The 16798-nt window shown below is 41.5% G+C and overlaps 1 protein-coding gene across 4 annotated transcripts; it reads right to left on the bottom strand.

Moving 5' to 3' along the window:
- Window positions 1-12819: 12819 nt before the first annotated feature.
- Window positions 12820-16565, bottom strand: LOC106396391 (probable E3 ubiquitin-protein ligase RHG1A). Of its 4 annotated transcripts, none has more exons than XM_013836767.3 (7): window positions 16313-16562; window positions 16069-16143; window positions 13960-15508; window positions 13833-13889; window positions 13621-13722; window positions 13407-13547; window positions 12820-13314 (listed from the first exon to the last, which is right to left on the bottom strand). In XM_013836767.3, exons 3-7 carry the CDS (start codon window positions 15418-15420, stop codon window positions 13162-13164), a joined length of 1914 nt encoding a protein of 637 aa, XP_013692221.2. In that variant the 5' UTR covers window positions 15421-15508; window positions 16069-16143; window positions 16313-16562; the 3' UTR covers window positions 12820-13161. The 4 variants fall into 4 exon arrangements, 3 of the variants coding, with proteins under 3 accessions (XP_013692221.2, XP_013692220.2, XP_013692223.2); XM_013836766.3 differs by having other exon boundaries at window positions 16018-16143; window positions 16313-16561; XM_013836769.3 differs by lacking the exon at window positions 16069-16143 and having other exon boundaries at window positions 16313-16533.
- Window positions 16566-16798: the final 233 nt, after the last annotated feature.

The raw sequence follows: 16798 nt of genomic DNA on the forward strand, positions 1-16798 counted from the left end.
TGGGAAGAAGGCAATGTCGGTCGATGCTCGGTTTCGGCTTGTCTGATGAAGATGAGTGTCAATCGATGTTGATCATGTTCTGTCGATCGACGGCGCATTCCTTTTCCAAGAGGAATGGTGGAGAAGTCTATCTTCCTCATCGAGAACGGCTTTGTACTCTATAGCTCGCTCCTTCTCATAATCTTCATCATACTCCTCCGTATGCATGGTGTGTCTGATGTGTGCTACCATAGTTGGTTTGTAGTAGTCGTTCTCCCAATCTTCTGGACTACTGTTGACCGATTCTTCTTTGGGTGTGTCGGTCGATTTATGGTGTGAGTTTCGATCGACGCCGAGTATTCTTTTTCGTACTCAGCTCCACAGTGGCATGCTGCAATGAGTTCTGGATCATTAATTCTTCTGGAGGACGTTTGTGGCTTCTTGACTGGAATAGGATTGTAGTGGACAAGTGAATATATGAGTGTCAGGCACAACTGGTTTGTTTGCAAGTTGCACATTGCTCCTACTATTGACAAGAAATCACTCCCAAGTAGTAGAGAAGAGTTCCAGTTTAGCTTGATATCCAAGACATGGAAATCAACTGGAACTAGGGCATTACCAATCTGCACCTTTAGGTCTCTCACAACTCCTTCTGAGCTTCTCTGAGAACAATCCACAAAAGTGAATGATTCCTTAGAAGGCTCCACCTGCAGACCCAGATGGTCTGCCATAACCCTAGGTAGGATGTTGACTGATGCTCATGTGTTGCATAGAGCATGTGGGAACTCAATACCCTTCACCGTACATGGTATTGCAAATTGCCCAGGATCACTCTTCTTCGGGAGTGTAATCCTCTTCTTCATCTTTTCTCTAGCTTCACAGAACATTCTCCTAATGTCCTCTTCGGTCTCTCTGGTTTCTCTGAAGAACATCCACAATCTGTGGGTTAAATAAGCCTCCTCGAATGGCTTTTCTAGATGAATCCTAAAGACTATCTTTTGGATACTTTCTCTTTCCTTTTCATTATCCCCCCTCTTCAGATGTTACGCCACTTTTTCATTTCTTTTCCTCAGGGTTCTTCCCATAGGAACCCTATCAATTTCCATCAGATCTGCTGCATCATCTGAAGGTGTCCTGACGGCCTCTGGTGGGTTATCTGAAGGTTTGGGTTGTGGCCTGAGTGCATTGAGACGTGCAACGTCTATCTTTGGCATCTGCACTCAGTATGTAAGAGGTGCTTGTCAATCGATGGGCGCTGGAGGTTGTCGATCGATGGCGGCCTTTCTCTGTCGATCGATGACGGGTTCAGAATGTCGATCGATCTTGACGTAAACAGGGCTGGGCGGATGTGGGTGTTTTGCTGCGAACTCCTCATGAGTAATGATCCTCACGGCATTGCAAGATGCGGTCGACTCTGTAGGTGTCATCGATCAATGCTCTGGAGAGCCTGTCGATCGATTTTGATTGAAGTTTGTCGATTGATGTTTGAAGTCCGGCGTCGATCGACACCAATGCGATCCGCTGAAACTCATCAAGCTTTCTACTTCGAAATCTCCTTCTTGCAGCTTCTCCTACTTCACCACTTGCCAGAAATCATCATCTATGATGGCATTCACGTGGTGCTTCATCACATCATCCCTTTCCCTTCTTGTTAAGGCTTCTTGCCTCTTAACAGCTTCTCCTGTCTGAACAACCTGCATCTCCAGCTTCTTCACATGAGTGCTCAAAGTTTCATAGTTTGTGTTCAGGTTGGTGTAGACAGAATCAATCTTCTCATTGAAGTCCACCGTCATGCGCTTCTGTCCCTCAAGAACTCTGTCAAGTATCTCTTCAATCGTGCTCTCTTGAGTAGGTGGTGGTGGCTTCTGGTAGTAGGAGTTTCCAAAACCCCTGTTGTTGTTGTTGTAGTTATTATTGTAGGGTTTCTGGTGCTGCGAACTTTGGTTAAAATTACCCATATTTCCATAGGAATTTCTGTTTCCACCCTGGTTTCCAGAACCTTGGAATCCAGTTCCACCAATGAAGTTCACATCCTCTTCTACCTCTGCTCTACCCTCTGTTTCTACAGCCTCTGCATCCTCAACAAGCAGACCTACTTCCTGAGAAGCCTGGAACACTGTCCAGTTTTGCCTTCACTTCATCCATCTGGTCATTCCCAAGAATGGCTGTAAATCTCTTCATCTCAAAGTCAGTGTTCTTGGTGCTGCTGTTGGATGCTAAGTTCTCAATAACTTTCACTGCCTCCTCTGGATTCCTGGTGTTGAAGTTCCCATTGCTGAAAGCATCATGAGCCATCTGATACTGCACCGCGATGCCTCTGTAGAAAGTACTGAGCAGTTGTACTTCATTGAATCCATGGTGTGGACAGTCTCTCTAATAAGACTTGAATCTAATCCAGGAGCTTCTGAATGATTATGCAGGCTCCTGAGTGAATATAGCAATCTTGCTCCTCAAGTTTTCAGCACGCGCCTCATCAAAGAAGTTGCATAAGAATGCATTCTTAATGTCACTCCAGGATGTGAGAGATCCTGGTGGTAACTGCTTAAGCCAATGCGAAGTATCTCCAGCAAGTGAGTACTTGAAGAGCTTGCATAGGAGGTAGTCTTCAGAGACTCCCTCGACTTTAATAGCAGATATAAAATCCTCGAACCTCTCCAGATGGTCCATAGGATGCTCGTGAGATAACCCATAGTAGGGTGTCTGTCCCACGAGTGTGTAGTACTGCGGCTTCAACTCGAAATTCCCCCTCTGAATAGTTGGAGGACGAATGGCTGATCTGTTGGTGTAGAACTGATATGGATGGTTGTAGTCAGCCAACGTTCTGTGTCGAGCAGCCTCATCTACAGTTAGAGTAGTGCATGTAGTATCAGTATCAGGCTCAGGGATTGCAGCCCCTTGAGTGTCTATCCTTTGACCTGTTGCATTACGCAGATGACCCTCCTGGTCATACAGGTCTCCCTTATCATCACGTACAAGAATCAAGGTCCCAACCATGTCTCGAGGCTCAGTATCGATCGATGTTCAGACTAAAGTGTCGATCGATATCTGATGGAAGGTGTCGGTCGACGGAAGAGTGTCTTCGGTCGACGGTGGAAAGCGAGTGTGGGTTGACAAGATTGGTGTCGGGGTCGACGGTGGTTGACGAGAATTGATTGATGAACTTGTGTTGTTTTCAATCGATGAGGAACGTATTTCCTTGCGGATTGAACGTTCCAAGCTTGCAGGATCTGATGAGAATAGCAGTTGAGTTTCCTTGTTGCTTCTGGTACTGTTGGGCATGTACCTGAAAAGCCAAAAAAAAAATTGTGTCAGAAAGTGGTTTTTAAGAGAAAACCTAGACTAAACAAGACTAAATCTATAAGGCGATCAAAGCTCCCCGGCAACGGCACCAAATTTGATCTCACTCAATCAAATTACCCTAAAGAGTGAATTACTCTCTCAAATAAGAGGTTCAGTTGTAGTACTTAGGGATCGAATCCATAGGGAGCTAGGGAACCTAATGAATCTAATCAGAATTGTTAAGCTAGGTGGTTTAATGATTTAAATGTAAATTTGCAGTTGTTGAGCAAGTAATTGCTCGATTGATTGGTTGAGGTTTTGGTGCTTGATATACCATGGATTTTACCCACTTTCAGCCATGGTATAAAAGTGTTTTAAGATGTAATTATTATATTTTGGAGTGTTTTTAGAGTATTTACCGGTTCAGGTACGTTCTGGAGAAATATGGTGATTTTGGAGCCATTTGAGTGAAGAGCTGTACAGACGCGTCAGATGTTTAGCTATGGATGGAGACCTTGCCACCATTAGATTGTGCCCATCTTTTGATAAAAAATATATCTTTGCGTAGGATTTCCAGTACCACCGGTTTGAGGTAAATCAGCATCCTGTAGCAGAAGTTATGCATGTTTTACTAAAGAGTGGTCAGTCTGCCTCGCGAGAGGAAGCTGTCGAGGAGATGCATGACTGTCGATCGATGAAACAGCATTGCCATCGATCGACAGTGATGCCAGAACGTGGGCCAATCATATTTCAAGACCGATTGAAGCCCATAACCCACACAAAGTTACCAAAATACCCATGGACGACCACAAACCCTATTTATGTATTTCTAAGCTATTGTTGACGGCAACACGCTTTCTATTATCCTATTCTATTGTTTTCTCTTAGGTTTGGAGAGAAGATCAATTCTCCTTCAGAGATTAATTGGAACTCCATTGGTTTTATCATTGATTTCTTTATCTATTATATTATTCAGACTATGATTTGTGTTATTGATTCTATGTCTGAGTAATCATCTTGTTAGGTTTAGGGATTTCATGAGCTTAATGTCAAACTGATAATCAATTAGGATTGCTAGATTATCTATAGATCTCTACACCAGGGTGATTTGTAATACTAGGATCTGGAATAGTTAGAATAGCACGACAGTGTGACTAATTGTTTGAACCTAGAATCATAGGATAGTTGAGAGGCACGAAAGTGCAATCAATTAACGGAACCCGAACTCTGCTGGATTAGATACCTAGGCGCATACGAGAGTTGGTCTATGAATCTAGTTGAACTTAAACGATTAGGTCTTTAATGCTTGTCTGAGGAAGCATCGATCGACGCTCAGGTCATAGCATTGATCGACGCTTGCTCCAAGTCAATAAGCGACAGCTGAGAGTGGACTTAGACATCTGATTAGCAATTGCATGCAAAATCTAGATTGCTTACTTATTAAAATAGAGTTCTAGAATTGAATCTATAAACCATTGGCATCCTTGAATTTTATTTTTGAATCTCTTGATTGATAAATCTCTAGGTCTAGCTATTTCTCCTAATTGTTTTAAACCTCAATCAACCAATCGGACAACTAATTTGTTCACCTTGCTTTCATTCATTTACTGCTTTATAAACTGTTTGTCTAGCTTAATCTTGATTTCTATAGTCTATTGTGTGCCCTAGCTCTATGTGGATTCGATCCCTAAGTACTACAATTGAACCTCTTATTTGAGAGAGTAAAATCACTCCTTAGGTTAATTTGAGTGATATCAAATTTGGCGCCGTTGCCGGGGAGAAAGGATTCGCCAATAGACTTGATTAATAGGTTTAGTCTAGGTTTTATTTATTGTCATAGTTACTTACATAAAAAAAATTCTTGTCTTTCAGGTACATGCCTATCAGTACCAGGAGGAGCAAGGAGGAATTACTTTTCTTCTCAGACCCAACACATTTGGAATGCTCGACTCACAAAGAGAAACGCACATCATCGATCGACACTACCTCTACTACGTCGATCGGTAATACCTCTACTACGTCAATCGACACCACCTCTACTATGTCGATCGACAATTGTGACAGAGCAACGATCCACAGTTCAACTCGAACATCGATCGACACCAATCCGCGAGCAGACATAGTCGTGACACTTGTGCTATAGAGGGATGAGAATGGAGACCTGCATGACCCTGGAGGTCATCTGTGTAATGCAGCAGGCCAGAAGATAGATGGACAAGGGACTGAAATCCTTGAGCCATCTGCTGTCACCGAGGATGCTAAAGTTTCTCTTCAGAGAATGCTAGCAGATTTGATCTGGCCTAGTCAGTCCTATACCAACAGGTCTGCAATTCGACCTCTAGAAATCCAGGGATTTCAAATACATCCCACACACTTCTCTCATGTGGGTCAACACCCTTATCGTGTTCTTCCTGATGAAAATCCCTCGGATCATATTGAGACACTCGAAGACTTTGTGTCTGGCATCCATGAGGATGAAGCAACCAAAGACTACATCATCTGCAAGTTGTTCAAATATTCTCTCTCTGAGAATGCGAAAAAGTGTCTGAGATGCCTACCACCAGGATCTCTCACTACATGGAATGATGTCAGGACTACGTTTATGACTGAATTTTTAGATGATGCAAGGGCTGAAGAGATGAGAGATAAAATTTTGACATTCTCTCAGGGATCTACAGAAGCTTACAAAAGCTCTTGGGAGAGGTTTAGGAGATACCAAAGGGACTGTCCACATCATGGTTTTACGGAGATTCAGCTGTTGAAAAAGTTCTGCAAGGGTATTGATGTGCGATATAATATGATGATGGGTGCTGCAAGCGAATGAAACTTCGAGACAATGACCCTAGAGGAAGCTAAGAGACTGATTGAAAACTTGATGTCTAGCAACAGTTCCAAAAATCTGGATATGCACAGGATAAAATCAGCTGCAAGGATAGTGACAAGATCGTTGAGGCTGAGATTGGTTATGTACATGAAGTTTCATTGGTGGAACAAGATGTAGAAAAGGATGAGAATCAGGACCAAATTCAGATGATGGAAAAGATCCTAAAAATTCAGCAAAAGATGAGTGCATACTTAAATCTGAGGTTAGATGTTCTCTACAAAGAGCTGAATGGAAAATTTGAAACCTTAGATGTCCATGTCATGATGCTAGATGCCCAGGTTTCTCATACTGCAGAAGTTGAGAAAAAGCAAGAAGCTTTGGTCAAAGGGAAAGCTGTGGAAAGTGAGAAGCACGAGGTTAATGCCAGCTCAGATGATGACCTTGGGGAAGTGCTCGAGCAGGAGAAGCTGGAAGAAGATGCTTTCCTAGTCGAAAGCTCCATGTCCATAGGCAGCTCGTACTGGTGTCGACCGACACCAACAACTGAGCATCGATCGACATCAACAGCTGAGCACCGATCAACATCATCAGCCGAGCATCGATCGACACCACTTTTGGGATCAGACAAAACTGTTCGAATTCAGAGCCACTCAGATTTTGCTGCTCGACACCCGCATCCTCCCACCCTAGCTCGAGTTAAATCAGATAACGTCAATCGGCAACAACACGAAAAAGTCGATCGACAACAACATGGAAGCGTTGATCGACAACAGGAGGAGAGCAGCGATCGACAACCATCAATGCCATACCGAGTACGTTTACCAGATCTTGATGCACACCGCTTGAAGGCAACTCGAAATCTATCTCAGACATCAGTTTGTTTGAAGACAACAGAGAAGATAAGTCAGCAATCTGCAGAAGCACCAGAGCAAGAGCAATCAGCCCTAGCTGAAACCTCTTTCGTTGAGAGTGTCGATCAACGACATCTACCAGGTATCGGTCGACACCTGATATCACTCAAATTACCCTAAGGAGTGATTTTACTCTCTCAAATAAGAGGTTCAATTGTAGTACTTAAGGATCGGATCCACAGAGAGCCAGGGAACACAATAGACTAAAGAAATCAAGATTAAGCTAGGCAAACAGTTTATAAAGCAGTAAATGAATGAAAGCAAGGTGAACAAATTAGTTGTTCGATTGGTTGATTGAGGTTGTAAACAATTAGGAGATATAGCTAGACCTAGGAATTTATCAATCAAGAGATTCAAAACTACAATTCAAGGATGCTAATGGTTTATATATTCAATTCTAGAACTCGATTTTAATAAGTAAGCAATCCAGCTTTCGCATGCAATTGCTAATCAGATGTCTAAGTCCAGTCTCAGCTGTCGCTTATTGACTTGGAGCGAGCGTCGATCGATGCTATGGCCCGAGCGTCGATCGATGCTATGGCCTGAGCGTCGATCGATGCTTCCTCAGACAAGCATTAACGACCTAATCGATTAAGTTCAACTAGATTCCTAGACCAACTCTCGTATGCGCCTAGGTATCTAATCCAGCAGAGTTCGGGTTCCGTTAATTAATTGCACTTTCGTGCCTCTCAACTATCCTATGATTCTAGGTTCAAACAATTAGTCACACTGTCGTGCTATTCTAACTATTCCATATCCTAGTGTTACAAATCACCCTGGTGTAGAGTTTTATAGATAATCTAGGAATCCTAATTGATTATCAGTTTGACATTAAGCTCATGAAATCCCTAAACCTAACAAGATGATTACTCAGACATAGAATCAATAACACAAATCATAGTCTGAATAATATAATAGATAAAAAAATCAATGATAAGACCAATGGAGTTTCAATCAATCTCTGAAGGAGAATTGATCTTCTCTCCAAACCTAAGAGAAAACAATAGAATAGGATAATAGAAAGCTTGTTGCCGTCAACAATGGCTTAGAAATACATAAATAGTGTTTCTGGTCGTCCATGGTTATTTTGGTAACTTTGTGTGGCTTATGGGCTTCAATCGGTCTTGAAATATGCTTGTCCCACGTTCTGCCTTCACTGTCGATCGATGGCAATGCTGTTTCATCGATCGACAGTCATGCATCTCCTCGACAGCTTTCTCTCACGAGGAAGACTGACCACTCTTCAGTAAAACGGGCATATCTTCTGCTACAGGATTTTGATTGACCTCAAACCAGCGGCATTGGAAAGCTAACTCAAAGGTATATCTTGTGTCGAAAGAATTGCTAAATCTAACGGTGGGAAGGTCCCCATACATAGCTAAACATCTTACGCGTATGTGCAGCTCTGCACTCAAAAGGTTCCAAAATCACCATATTTCTCCAGAACGTACCTGAACCTCTAAATACTCTAAAAAGACTCCAAAACATAACAATTACATCTTAAAACACTTATATACCATGGCTGAAGTGGGTAAAATCCATGATATATCAACTCCCCCAGACTTACCCTTTTGCTTGTCCTCAAGCAAAACAGACGAGTCTCTCTGAAAGAGGTTTGAAAACAGCATGGACTCACATGATTTAAAACTTAGAATCATCACCTCTGTAATATTGCAATCCACATCTAAGAATTCCTAATCACAAAAGCACATTATACCATATCCTAGCTTAGCTACCAAATTCACCTAGCCAACAACTTAGCAAATCATGTCTGAAATTCCCCTCTACCAACCTCATTTCTTAACATAAATAAAGTGCAGGCTTTACCTTGGGAGTATCGATCACATGATGCAAGGATTTTCAAACAAGTATCTGGATCTACAGGTAAAACTTAGTTCATATCTTTTCTCTCTACTAATTTCTCTCTTTAGTCAAAGTCTGCTTCCATTGTAGGATCATTGACCAAGATTGGATAGTCTTCCATGAATCAAGCCTTAATGGTGGTTGCCACCAAGTTCTGATCACTTCTTTTTGAACTGTATCAAGTAATTCATGTGAATCGAACCTTGATGATTGCCGCCACCAAGTCCCGTTCGAATTCTTTTTGTTGGAATCCTTATGAAGGAAGCCTTAATGGTTTTAGAGAGAGAAAATGTGATAAATCTACACAAGGCTTTACCTTTCAGACTTGTTTGAAGAATCCGATCTCATCTATACCAAGCCCCAAGACAAGCAGTTGTGTCAAGTTTAGTGTTGGAGGTCAACTTTGGTTCCTTCAAACAATCTCAGCAAGTGTGAATAGCTGATAGGTTGATCCACTTTAGTATCTTTAGTACTATCTGCAATCAGTAAGTCTATAATGGTCTAAAGAGTGGTTAGATAACAAACAAAAATCTAATAAGTTCATTATCCCCTTCTTGACTCAATAAAACTCTTTTGAAAACATTTTGATAAGACTCATGAACACACTAATATCAGTAAACATCCCCAAGACTTAAATTACACTGTCCCCAGTGTATATCTAGTCGGAGTTATGGGGAGAAATAATCATAAGTACATAATTTAACAAGTAAGAACGATGACCTGCTCGCTGATGTCAGTGTCGATCGACACAATGAAGTGACAATCCATCGTTGGATCTGAAGTGCTGTCGATCGATGTCGAGCTAGTCTCATCGGCCGATGTACTGAGCAATCGTCTACTCGGATATGTTTTTTTTTTAATATCTAACTCAAACACAATATTAGTTGAACCTCCCCCAGACTTAAACAATACTATCTCCAGTGTTATACAGTCTAAGATTGGTGGGAAAATAAATCATAAGGACAATATTTAACAAGGAAAAACTGTATACCTGACTTTGATGTGAGTGTCGACCAACACAGTTAAGTGGCGATCAATACTCTTGAAGCTCTGTCGATCGACACAGTTAAGTGGTGATCGACCGATACTAGTGATGCTCTGTCGATCGATGATGTGCAGCCATCGTCGATCATCGTGCAAACTCATCTTCCACGGATCTTTTCTTTTTACCTAACATAAATAAAACACTAAAAGTCAGTAATAGATAACTAATAAAACCAATCCAAATTTTTTTTTCGATGAACACTGACTGCTATTAAGCTCACTAGATCAGCTCTCGCTTTACTCTAGCAAGTCTTAGCTCAATTAGAATGGTTTCAGGATGAGATGAAAGCTATCGCTTATATCTAACAATCCTAGGGCAAGTTCTAAGTAGCTAATATAGAATCAGGCATAAATGACAATCCTAAAGATTAATATCACAACTTAGCAATCTATAGTTGGGGCTAATCTCTCATAACCTATTTAAACCCTAAAATCTAACAAGAGAACTACTCAGACATAGCCAAGTAATTCATGACAGCAATAAGGTATGAAAACTGCATTAGAATAATTGATATATATTAATGGAGTTCCAGTCTCAAATAACTTTGGATCTTCTCTCCAATCTACTAAAAATCCTAGAAAACCTTTGCTGTAAAATCAGTAAAACAAAAAAGTACACTTTGCCTCTAACATGTTGGCAAAGCTTATATAATTAGGTTAGAACTCGTCAGGGGTAATCTTGTAAATTGGTGAAGACTTGGGCTCTAAGTCAGCTGAGACCAAACGAGTTTTCTGCGCGCTTCGCTGTCGATCGATGTCAAGATCTGAACATCGATCGATTATTCCTCTTCAATGTCGATCGATGGTCGAGCTCGATGGTCATCTCGGGTGCTTACTCCAAATATCTCCAAAACGCTCCAAAATCATCACTTCCCTCCAAATCACTCATGATCTTATAAATATGCTAAATAGACTCTAGAGTATAAAAAATAGTTATTAAAACACTTATAAACCATTTGTGAAAGTGGGTCAAATCCATGGTCTATCACGGAGCCCACAGACGACACATGGCCCAACCTAGGAGCCCTTTTCGCTGAGCATCTCGTGAAGCTCAAGATGAATCCGTTCCAGTCACAAGGAAAGAAGAAGGAGACGATCGGGAGTCTACTTACACCGATCTTCAGACACTGCAGAGTACCGCTAGATGATGCTGCGATGGACGACAAGATCATCTACATGGATGCAGCGCACCTCACGAGCGCACAATGGCTCAAGGACGACCGCTACTGGTGTTTCAGGGATGTGACGGCCCGCACTTGGTAGAGCTACCCACCGTGCACTCACGTACTTCTCAGCAGGCCTCCCGTGCATCCAGTTTCACCCCAACCCAAACCTCGTTCGTGCTCCATCGACTATGCCGCGCCGTTACACTATGCAGAGACCTGGAGGACCTCAGCAGGGGCAGTCAGCGGCAGCATTCCCACCTACGCCAGACATGTCTACATGCCCTGAGGGCTAGAGTATCGAGATGTCGCTGTTCGAGCAGGAGGAGTGTGCGAGCTAGCTCACCATCAGCAGAAGGACCATCACGCCAACGCAGAGGCGACTCCGAGGAGACCACCGACGAGACTACTGATAAGGACTAGTCCTCATATTTCTATCCCTATCTACTTCTGTTTTCTTCTGTTCTCGTACTTTTAGGATTTATTCTCAGATTTATTATCTTATGTTATGACTAGAGTTTATCTTTTGCTAATCTTGCATGTGTTTGGATTGTCTAACAGAGCTAACTTGGCTGCTGGATACTCATAGTGTGATGAGTGATAGACTATGGATTTGACCCATTTACATCCATGGTTTATAGGTGGTTTTACTAATAATTATTATATTATAGAGTCTATTTATTATATTTATAAGATCATGAGTGATTTGGAGATAAGTGATGATTTTGGAGCATTTTGAAGATATTTGGAGCAAGCACCCGAGAAGACCATCAAGCTCGACCATCGGTCGATATTGAAGATGAATAATCGATCGATGTTCATATCTTGACATCGATCGACAGTGAAGCATGCAGAAAGCCCGTTTGGTCACAGCCGACTTGACGACTTGAAGCCCAAGTCTTCACCAATTTACAAGATTACCCCTGACGAGTTTTAACCTAATTATATAAGCTTTGCCACCATGTTAGAGGCAAAGTGTTCTTTTCTTGTTCTATTATTTTCACAGCAAGGTTTTCTAGGATTTTGATAGATTGGAGAGAAGATCCGAAGTTATAATTTGTGATTGGAACTCCATTAATGTCTATTTACTATTCTAATGAAGTTTTCTTACCTAACTGATGTTATGAATTGCTTAGCCATGTCTGAGTAGTTCCATTGTTAGATTTAGGGTTTGAATAGGTTTGGAGGGATTAGCCCCAACTATAGATTGCTGAGTTGTGGTAATTGTCATTAGGATTGTTCATTAATACATGTTTCTAGACAAGTTATCACCAATTTACCTGCAGATCAATTGGTCACAACTTGTTTTGTGGAAGAATTGTTAAAGGGTGAAGTTTTGGGTCTGAGGAACGTCAACCGCACCAACAGCCTACCTGAAGAGTGTTTAGAATTCACAGGTGAAGGGTTGCGGTCAGTGCTCTGCAGAGCCAGCCTGAGTCCCACGGGACGGGTTGTTTACACTATCATCCCAACATCGTGGGATCTTGTGTCCCATTGGCTTCTCTCATTTCCTGTTGATAGGATTGGATCTAGTCCGCTTTTGGTCTTCTTCTCACTGATTACCATTTCTCTGTTTCTGGATAATAGCTTTGTATTTCTTCTCTTTTATTTCCTGTAAAAAGGTCTTATATTTTGAACTTGTTATAGTTTGAAATAAAAAGAGAGAGCCACTATGACAAGAGACCATGGGCTTTCAATATTATCATAATCCAAAGGTACTCTAAACTTTGCTGACGCAACTTTCTGCTACTTTCAATAGTTTCATAAAATATTAACTGACAAATGAGTAAATTAAATTATCCATACCAATTCAGAAACGGAAAACAATTACATTGTCCCAACATTTGTCTGTCACCCTCTCTCTCTACCTTCAATCACAAACCTTTGTACCAGCCAGATCATATAATGCATACGCAAGAAAATACTAGAACAAACAAAAGGGACCAACTTGCCTGTGGAGGCATTTCCAGTGAGAGGCTCTGCAATGGTGGGAGCTTGAGGGTGTCTTCTTTGTTTCTTTCATTTTTTTTTGTTCATCAGCTGAATTGTAAAAAAAAAACAAATACAAAAAAAAGAGAAGAAAAAATAAAGCTCTCAATCATCCTAATTTACGCTTCTTGGCTGTGTTCAAGCCTGTCGTCTTGCAAATTGGGCAGAGATTCTTCTGTTTCAGCCATTCTTTTATGCATTGGCCATGGAACTCATGCCCACATTCTAACGTCCCCATGTCTTCTCCCTCAGAGTACTCCTCCTACACCCACCAAGTTTCACCATTCATACTCAACACGAATAAAAATAATATGACCTTTCTTGTTATTATTATGATTGCGCAGCAACTCGTACCTGACAAATACAGCATGGCTCTGCATCTTGTGGAGATTTTGTGCTGCTTTTGTATTTACTCTTCTTCAACCGGTTTGATATGGTTTCTTCGTTTACACCCGTACAAACATCTCCAATCCGCTCTTCTAGTGCCAACAGTTCCTAAGGTTTATGAACCAAAAGGAGCGAGTGAGGTTTTAACGAAAAAGATTGTATGGTTTGTTAGGGCTTTTACCTCATATGACATGTTGTCTACATCAAGCCGCATGTCTCTATATCGGTCATGCATACCAGCAGCCCCATCAAATATCCCTGACTGATTTAAAAGCATAACGTCCTGCACAATCAAGCAATTCACATTATTTAAGTCAAGTTCAACAGAGACAGAGAAAAGACAAAGTCCAATTTTAATTTTAGATTAACTTTGCAATCTCAAATGTTTATAACCTCAAGCCACAAGTTATGATTCGGATCCCTACGCATGACATCCAAGATATTCTGCATCTGTTGCAAAGAGAAGCTCAATGTCAGTTCTGTTAACCGCTTCATGACAATACAACTTGTATGAACTGACCTGGGATACCATAAGTCTGTTTCTTCCTCTGCTTGTAGCTGCCAATGCCCTTAAAGATTGAGGAGCCCCGACCAAACTATCCACTTGTCTATCAAGCCACAGACCTGCTCTCGAGTATGCCCGATTATGCATCTGGCTACTATCACCACCACCAGGCTGAAGCACAAGCCCATCCGGAGGAGCAGGAGGAGCCAACGAACGAAGTGGTGGATGATGATGTTCACCAGATCTAGCATCTGCAGAAAGGGAAGAAATCAATGACCTACGGGCAAGTTCCGATCTTCTTCTTTGGTGATGTGGTAAATTCTGGTAAGGCGTCCACCCTAGATTAGAAGATGCTGCTTGAACACCTGTGCTTGAGCCTGTCCCAGATACTGATGATGCAATACTCAGGTTAGCATTTCTGCTACTCTGACTTCCGGATGCACTCCTGAGGTCAGGAGCTGGATTAAGCAAGGGATTCTCTAGAACACTCACTGCTGCTATGCTTCTTGACCTGGTTTCGTCTAGATGAAGATTATTTCTCTCAGTGGTAGAGTTGGATGATTCACCCGCTAGTGAGCTCTCAGTCCACTGAAACGGTGGTATCATATTCCTCGAAACAGGCGGTACGCTCATAGCAGGAGGATTTGGGTTCCGGGAGAAGACATTTCCTGAAGATTGTCCATGTCTTAACTCCAACAGGTGTTGTTGATCTGATGGTACAAGTCTTGATAAGCTAGACTGCGAATGCGATGGAGGGACAGGTCGCCTGACAACAGTTCCCGCAGAAAAGGCAGCTGGGTTTACAGTTTCTTGCTGTTCTGAGGGATTACCAAGAAAATTTGAAGCAGTAGCAGAGACCTGTCCTCGAGGGCCAGATATGTTTAGACCATTTCCTGGCCTATACTCGGTAGAAGCTGGGGTCCACGAACTGCTACTTTCTCCTTGATGGAAATCGCCATAACCACCAAAAGAAGACTGACCACTACTGCTGCCTTCAATAGCCTTTCTCTTGCAGGAAGCACGACGCCCATCAACAGAAGAACCTATTCTAACACTAGTCTCTTCGAAAGGTCTGCCAGGTTGTGAAACCCTGGTCCCTGATCCGTTAGCTTCACTAACCAGATTATCATCCTCGTCGAGTTCAATATATTCTGCGTTCAGGTTGACATTCGGAACAGGCTGAATGTCGCCAGAAGGTTGTTCAGAATCTGAGTCTAAATCAATTATTTCATTTCTTCGTTGCTCATTGTGACTGGAAGCTTCATTCTTCGTGCCACTAGAGCTAGCCACCTCGCCGAGGCTAAACCTATGTTGCTCGGGGTATTCGGAATTTGCAATCATGTAGTCCTGCAAGTCGTTATCACCAAGACCGTGAATATTCTCCCAGTGGTCTATCACACCATTACTTGAGGAAGAACCATGCTCAAAGTTCAAGGACTCTGATAAATAGCCGAGACTGGCCCTCTCTCCCTGCATCTCGGCTAAACTTTAACCACAGTTACACTTGGGAGAAGAGGACTCACGACACTTTCTTTGTTCCTCAACAATGTGCCTAATGGGGAGACTGCAAAAGACAGTAGTAAATCATTCAGTGACACAAATGTTATTGTCATAGAAAATGTTAAATTGTGAAAAGAAACTCATAAACACACTCGTAGATTAGTTGGCGAAGTAAAAAGGTAATGGTTTAGGAACAAACATATGGCACATGAGTTCTTAACAAGATGAAACACTAAGAAGCAGATGCATATTAACACAGAAAAAAAAACATAAACTTTGCCTTCACAAAAGCTGAATTAACTATCAATTTGATTACACCTACAGAGGTTGACAAATCAGCAACCAAAGAAGTTAAGTATCACCAAGTCCCAAGATGAAGCAAACAGCAAGGTAAAGGCAAAGGAAAAGGAAAAGAAAATAAAGACCACAGCTTGAAGATAAAGCATGGTCAGATAAACAATACACAAGACAGAATCATAAGATCATAATATCATCAAATAAACGAAAGGAGAGAGCTTTATATCCAAACAAACAAAGTAGATTAGAGATCTATTCAGATGGCATCACCAGGACCTTAAAACCCATCTAAAGGACCCAACTTTAGAGCAATCGGTTTCACCGCACCAGAGATTCTGCTCAATTCCAAATGATTTGTCCCTTCAAAATATAGAGCTACAATGGATGAAACCGATTACGATCCTGCTTGGAAAATAAACAACAAAACCCAGAAACATCAAAATCAAAACCCAAAAAGAAAACAAACAGATACACAAGAGCTAGAAAACATAATCGATCTAACTAATCTTGGGATGAGACAGAAAAAGAACAAAGCTTGAGGAAGAGGAAGAGGAAGAGAAGAGAAACCTACCGCTTTGTTGCAGAGAGAAGAGGAAGCTCTAAAGAGGATTATTAGGAATTAGGAAGAGACGGCAATGTTTAATTCACGATATCACCCCCCTCCAAAATATATATTTTCTTATAAAAAGAAAAAATAAAGAAAGAAAGCAAATGGTCATGAAGGAGGGGGTCAGTCATTACAACAGTTTCCAAAGAGGAGAATTGAATAGCTTAGCCTTAACCAACGAATACCACCAAAAACTTATTTAAATCTTATATAAATTAAAATGTCGAAGAAGAGACAGCAAGCTGGCAACTTCTTAGCCTTTGCTTCTTCACACGTCCCTCGTTTTTAATTTTCCTCTCTTTTTTTTTTGAATTTAACCAAACTAAACCAACAGATTTGGTTTCTTTCCTTATGTTGCCCATCTAACTTTGGTCTGCTTTCTGAATGCTTATCTTTTCATTTCCTTTCCTTTTTTTTAATTCCATTAGATTCTCAACTAAAAATAAACAC

This window comes from Brassica napus, chromosome C4, assembly GCF_020379485.1.
Source record: "Brassica napus cultivar Da-Ae chromosome C4, Da-Ae, whole genome shotgun sequence".
NCBI lineage: Eukaryota > Viridiplantae > Streptophyta > Magnoliopsida > Brassicales > Brassicaceae > Brassica > Brassica napus.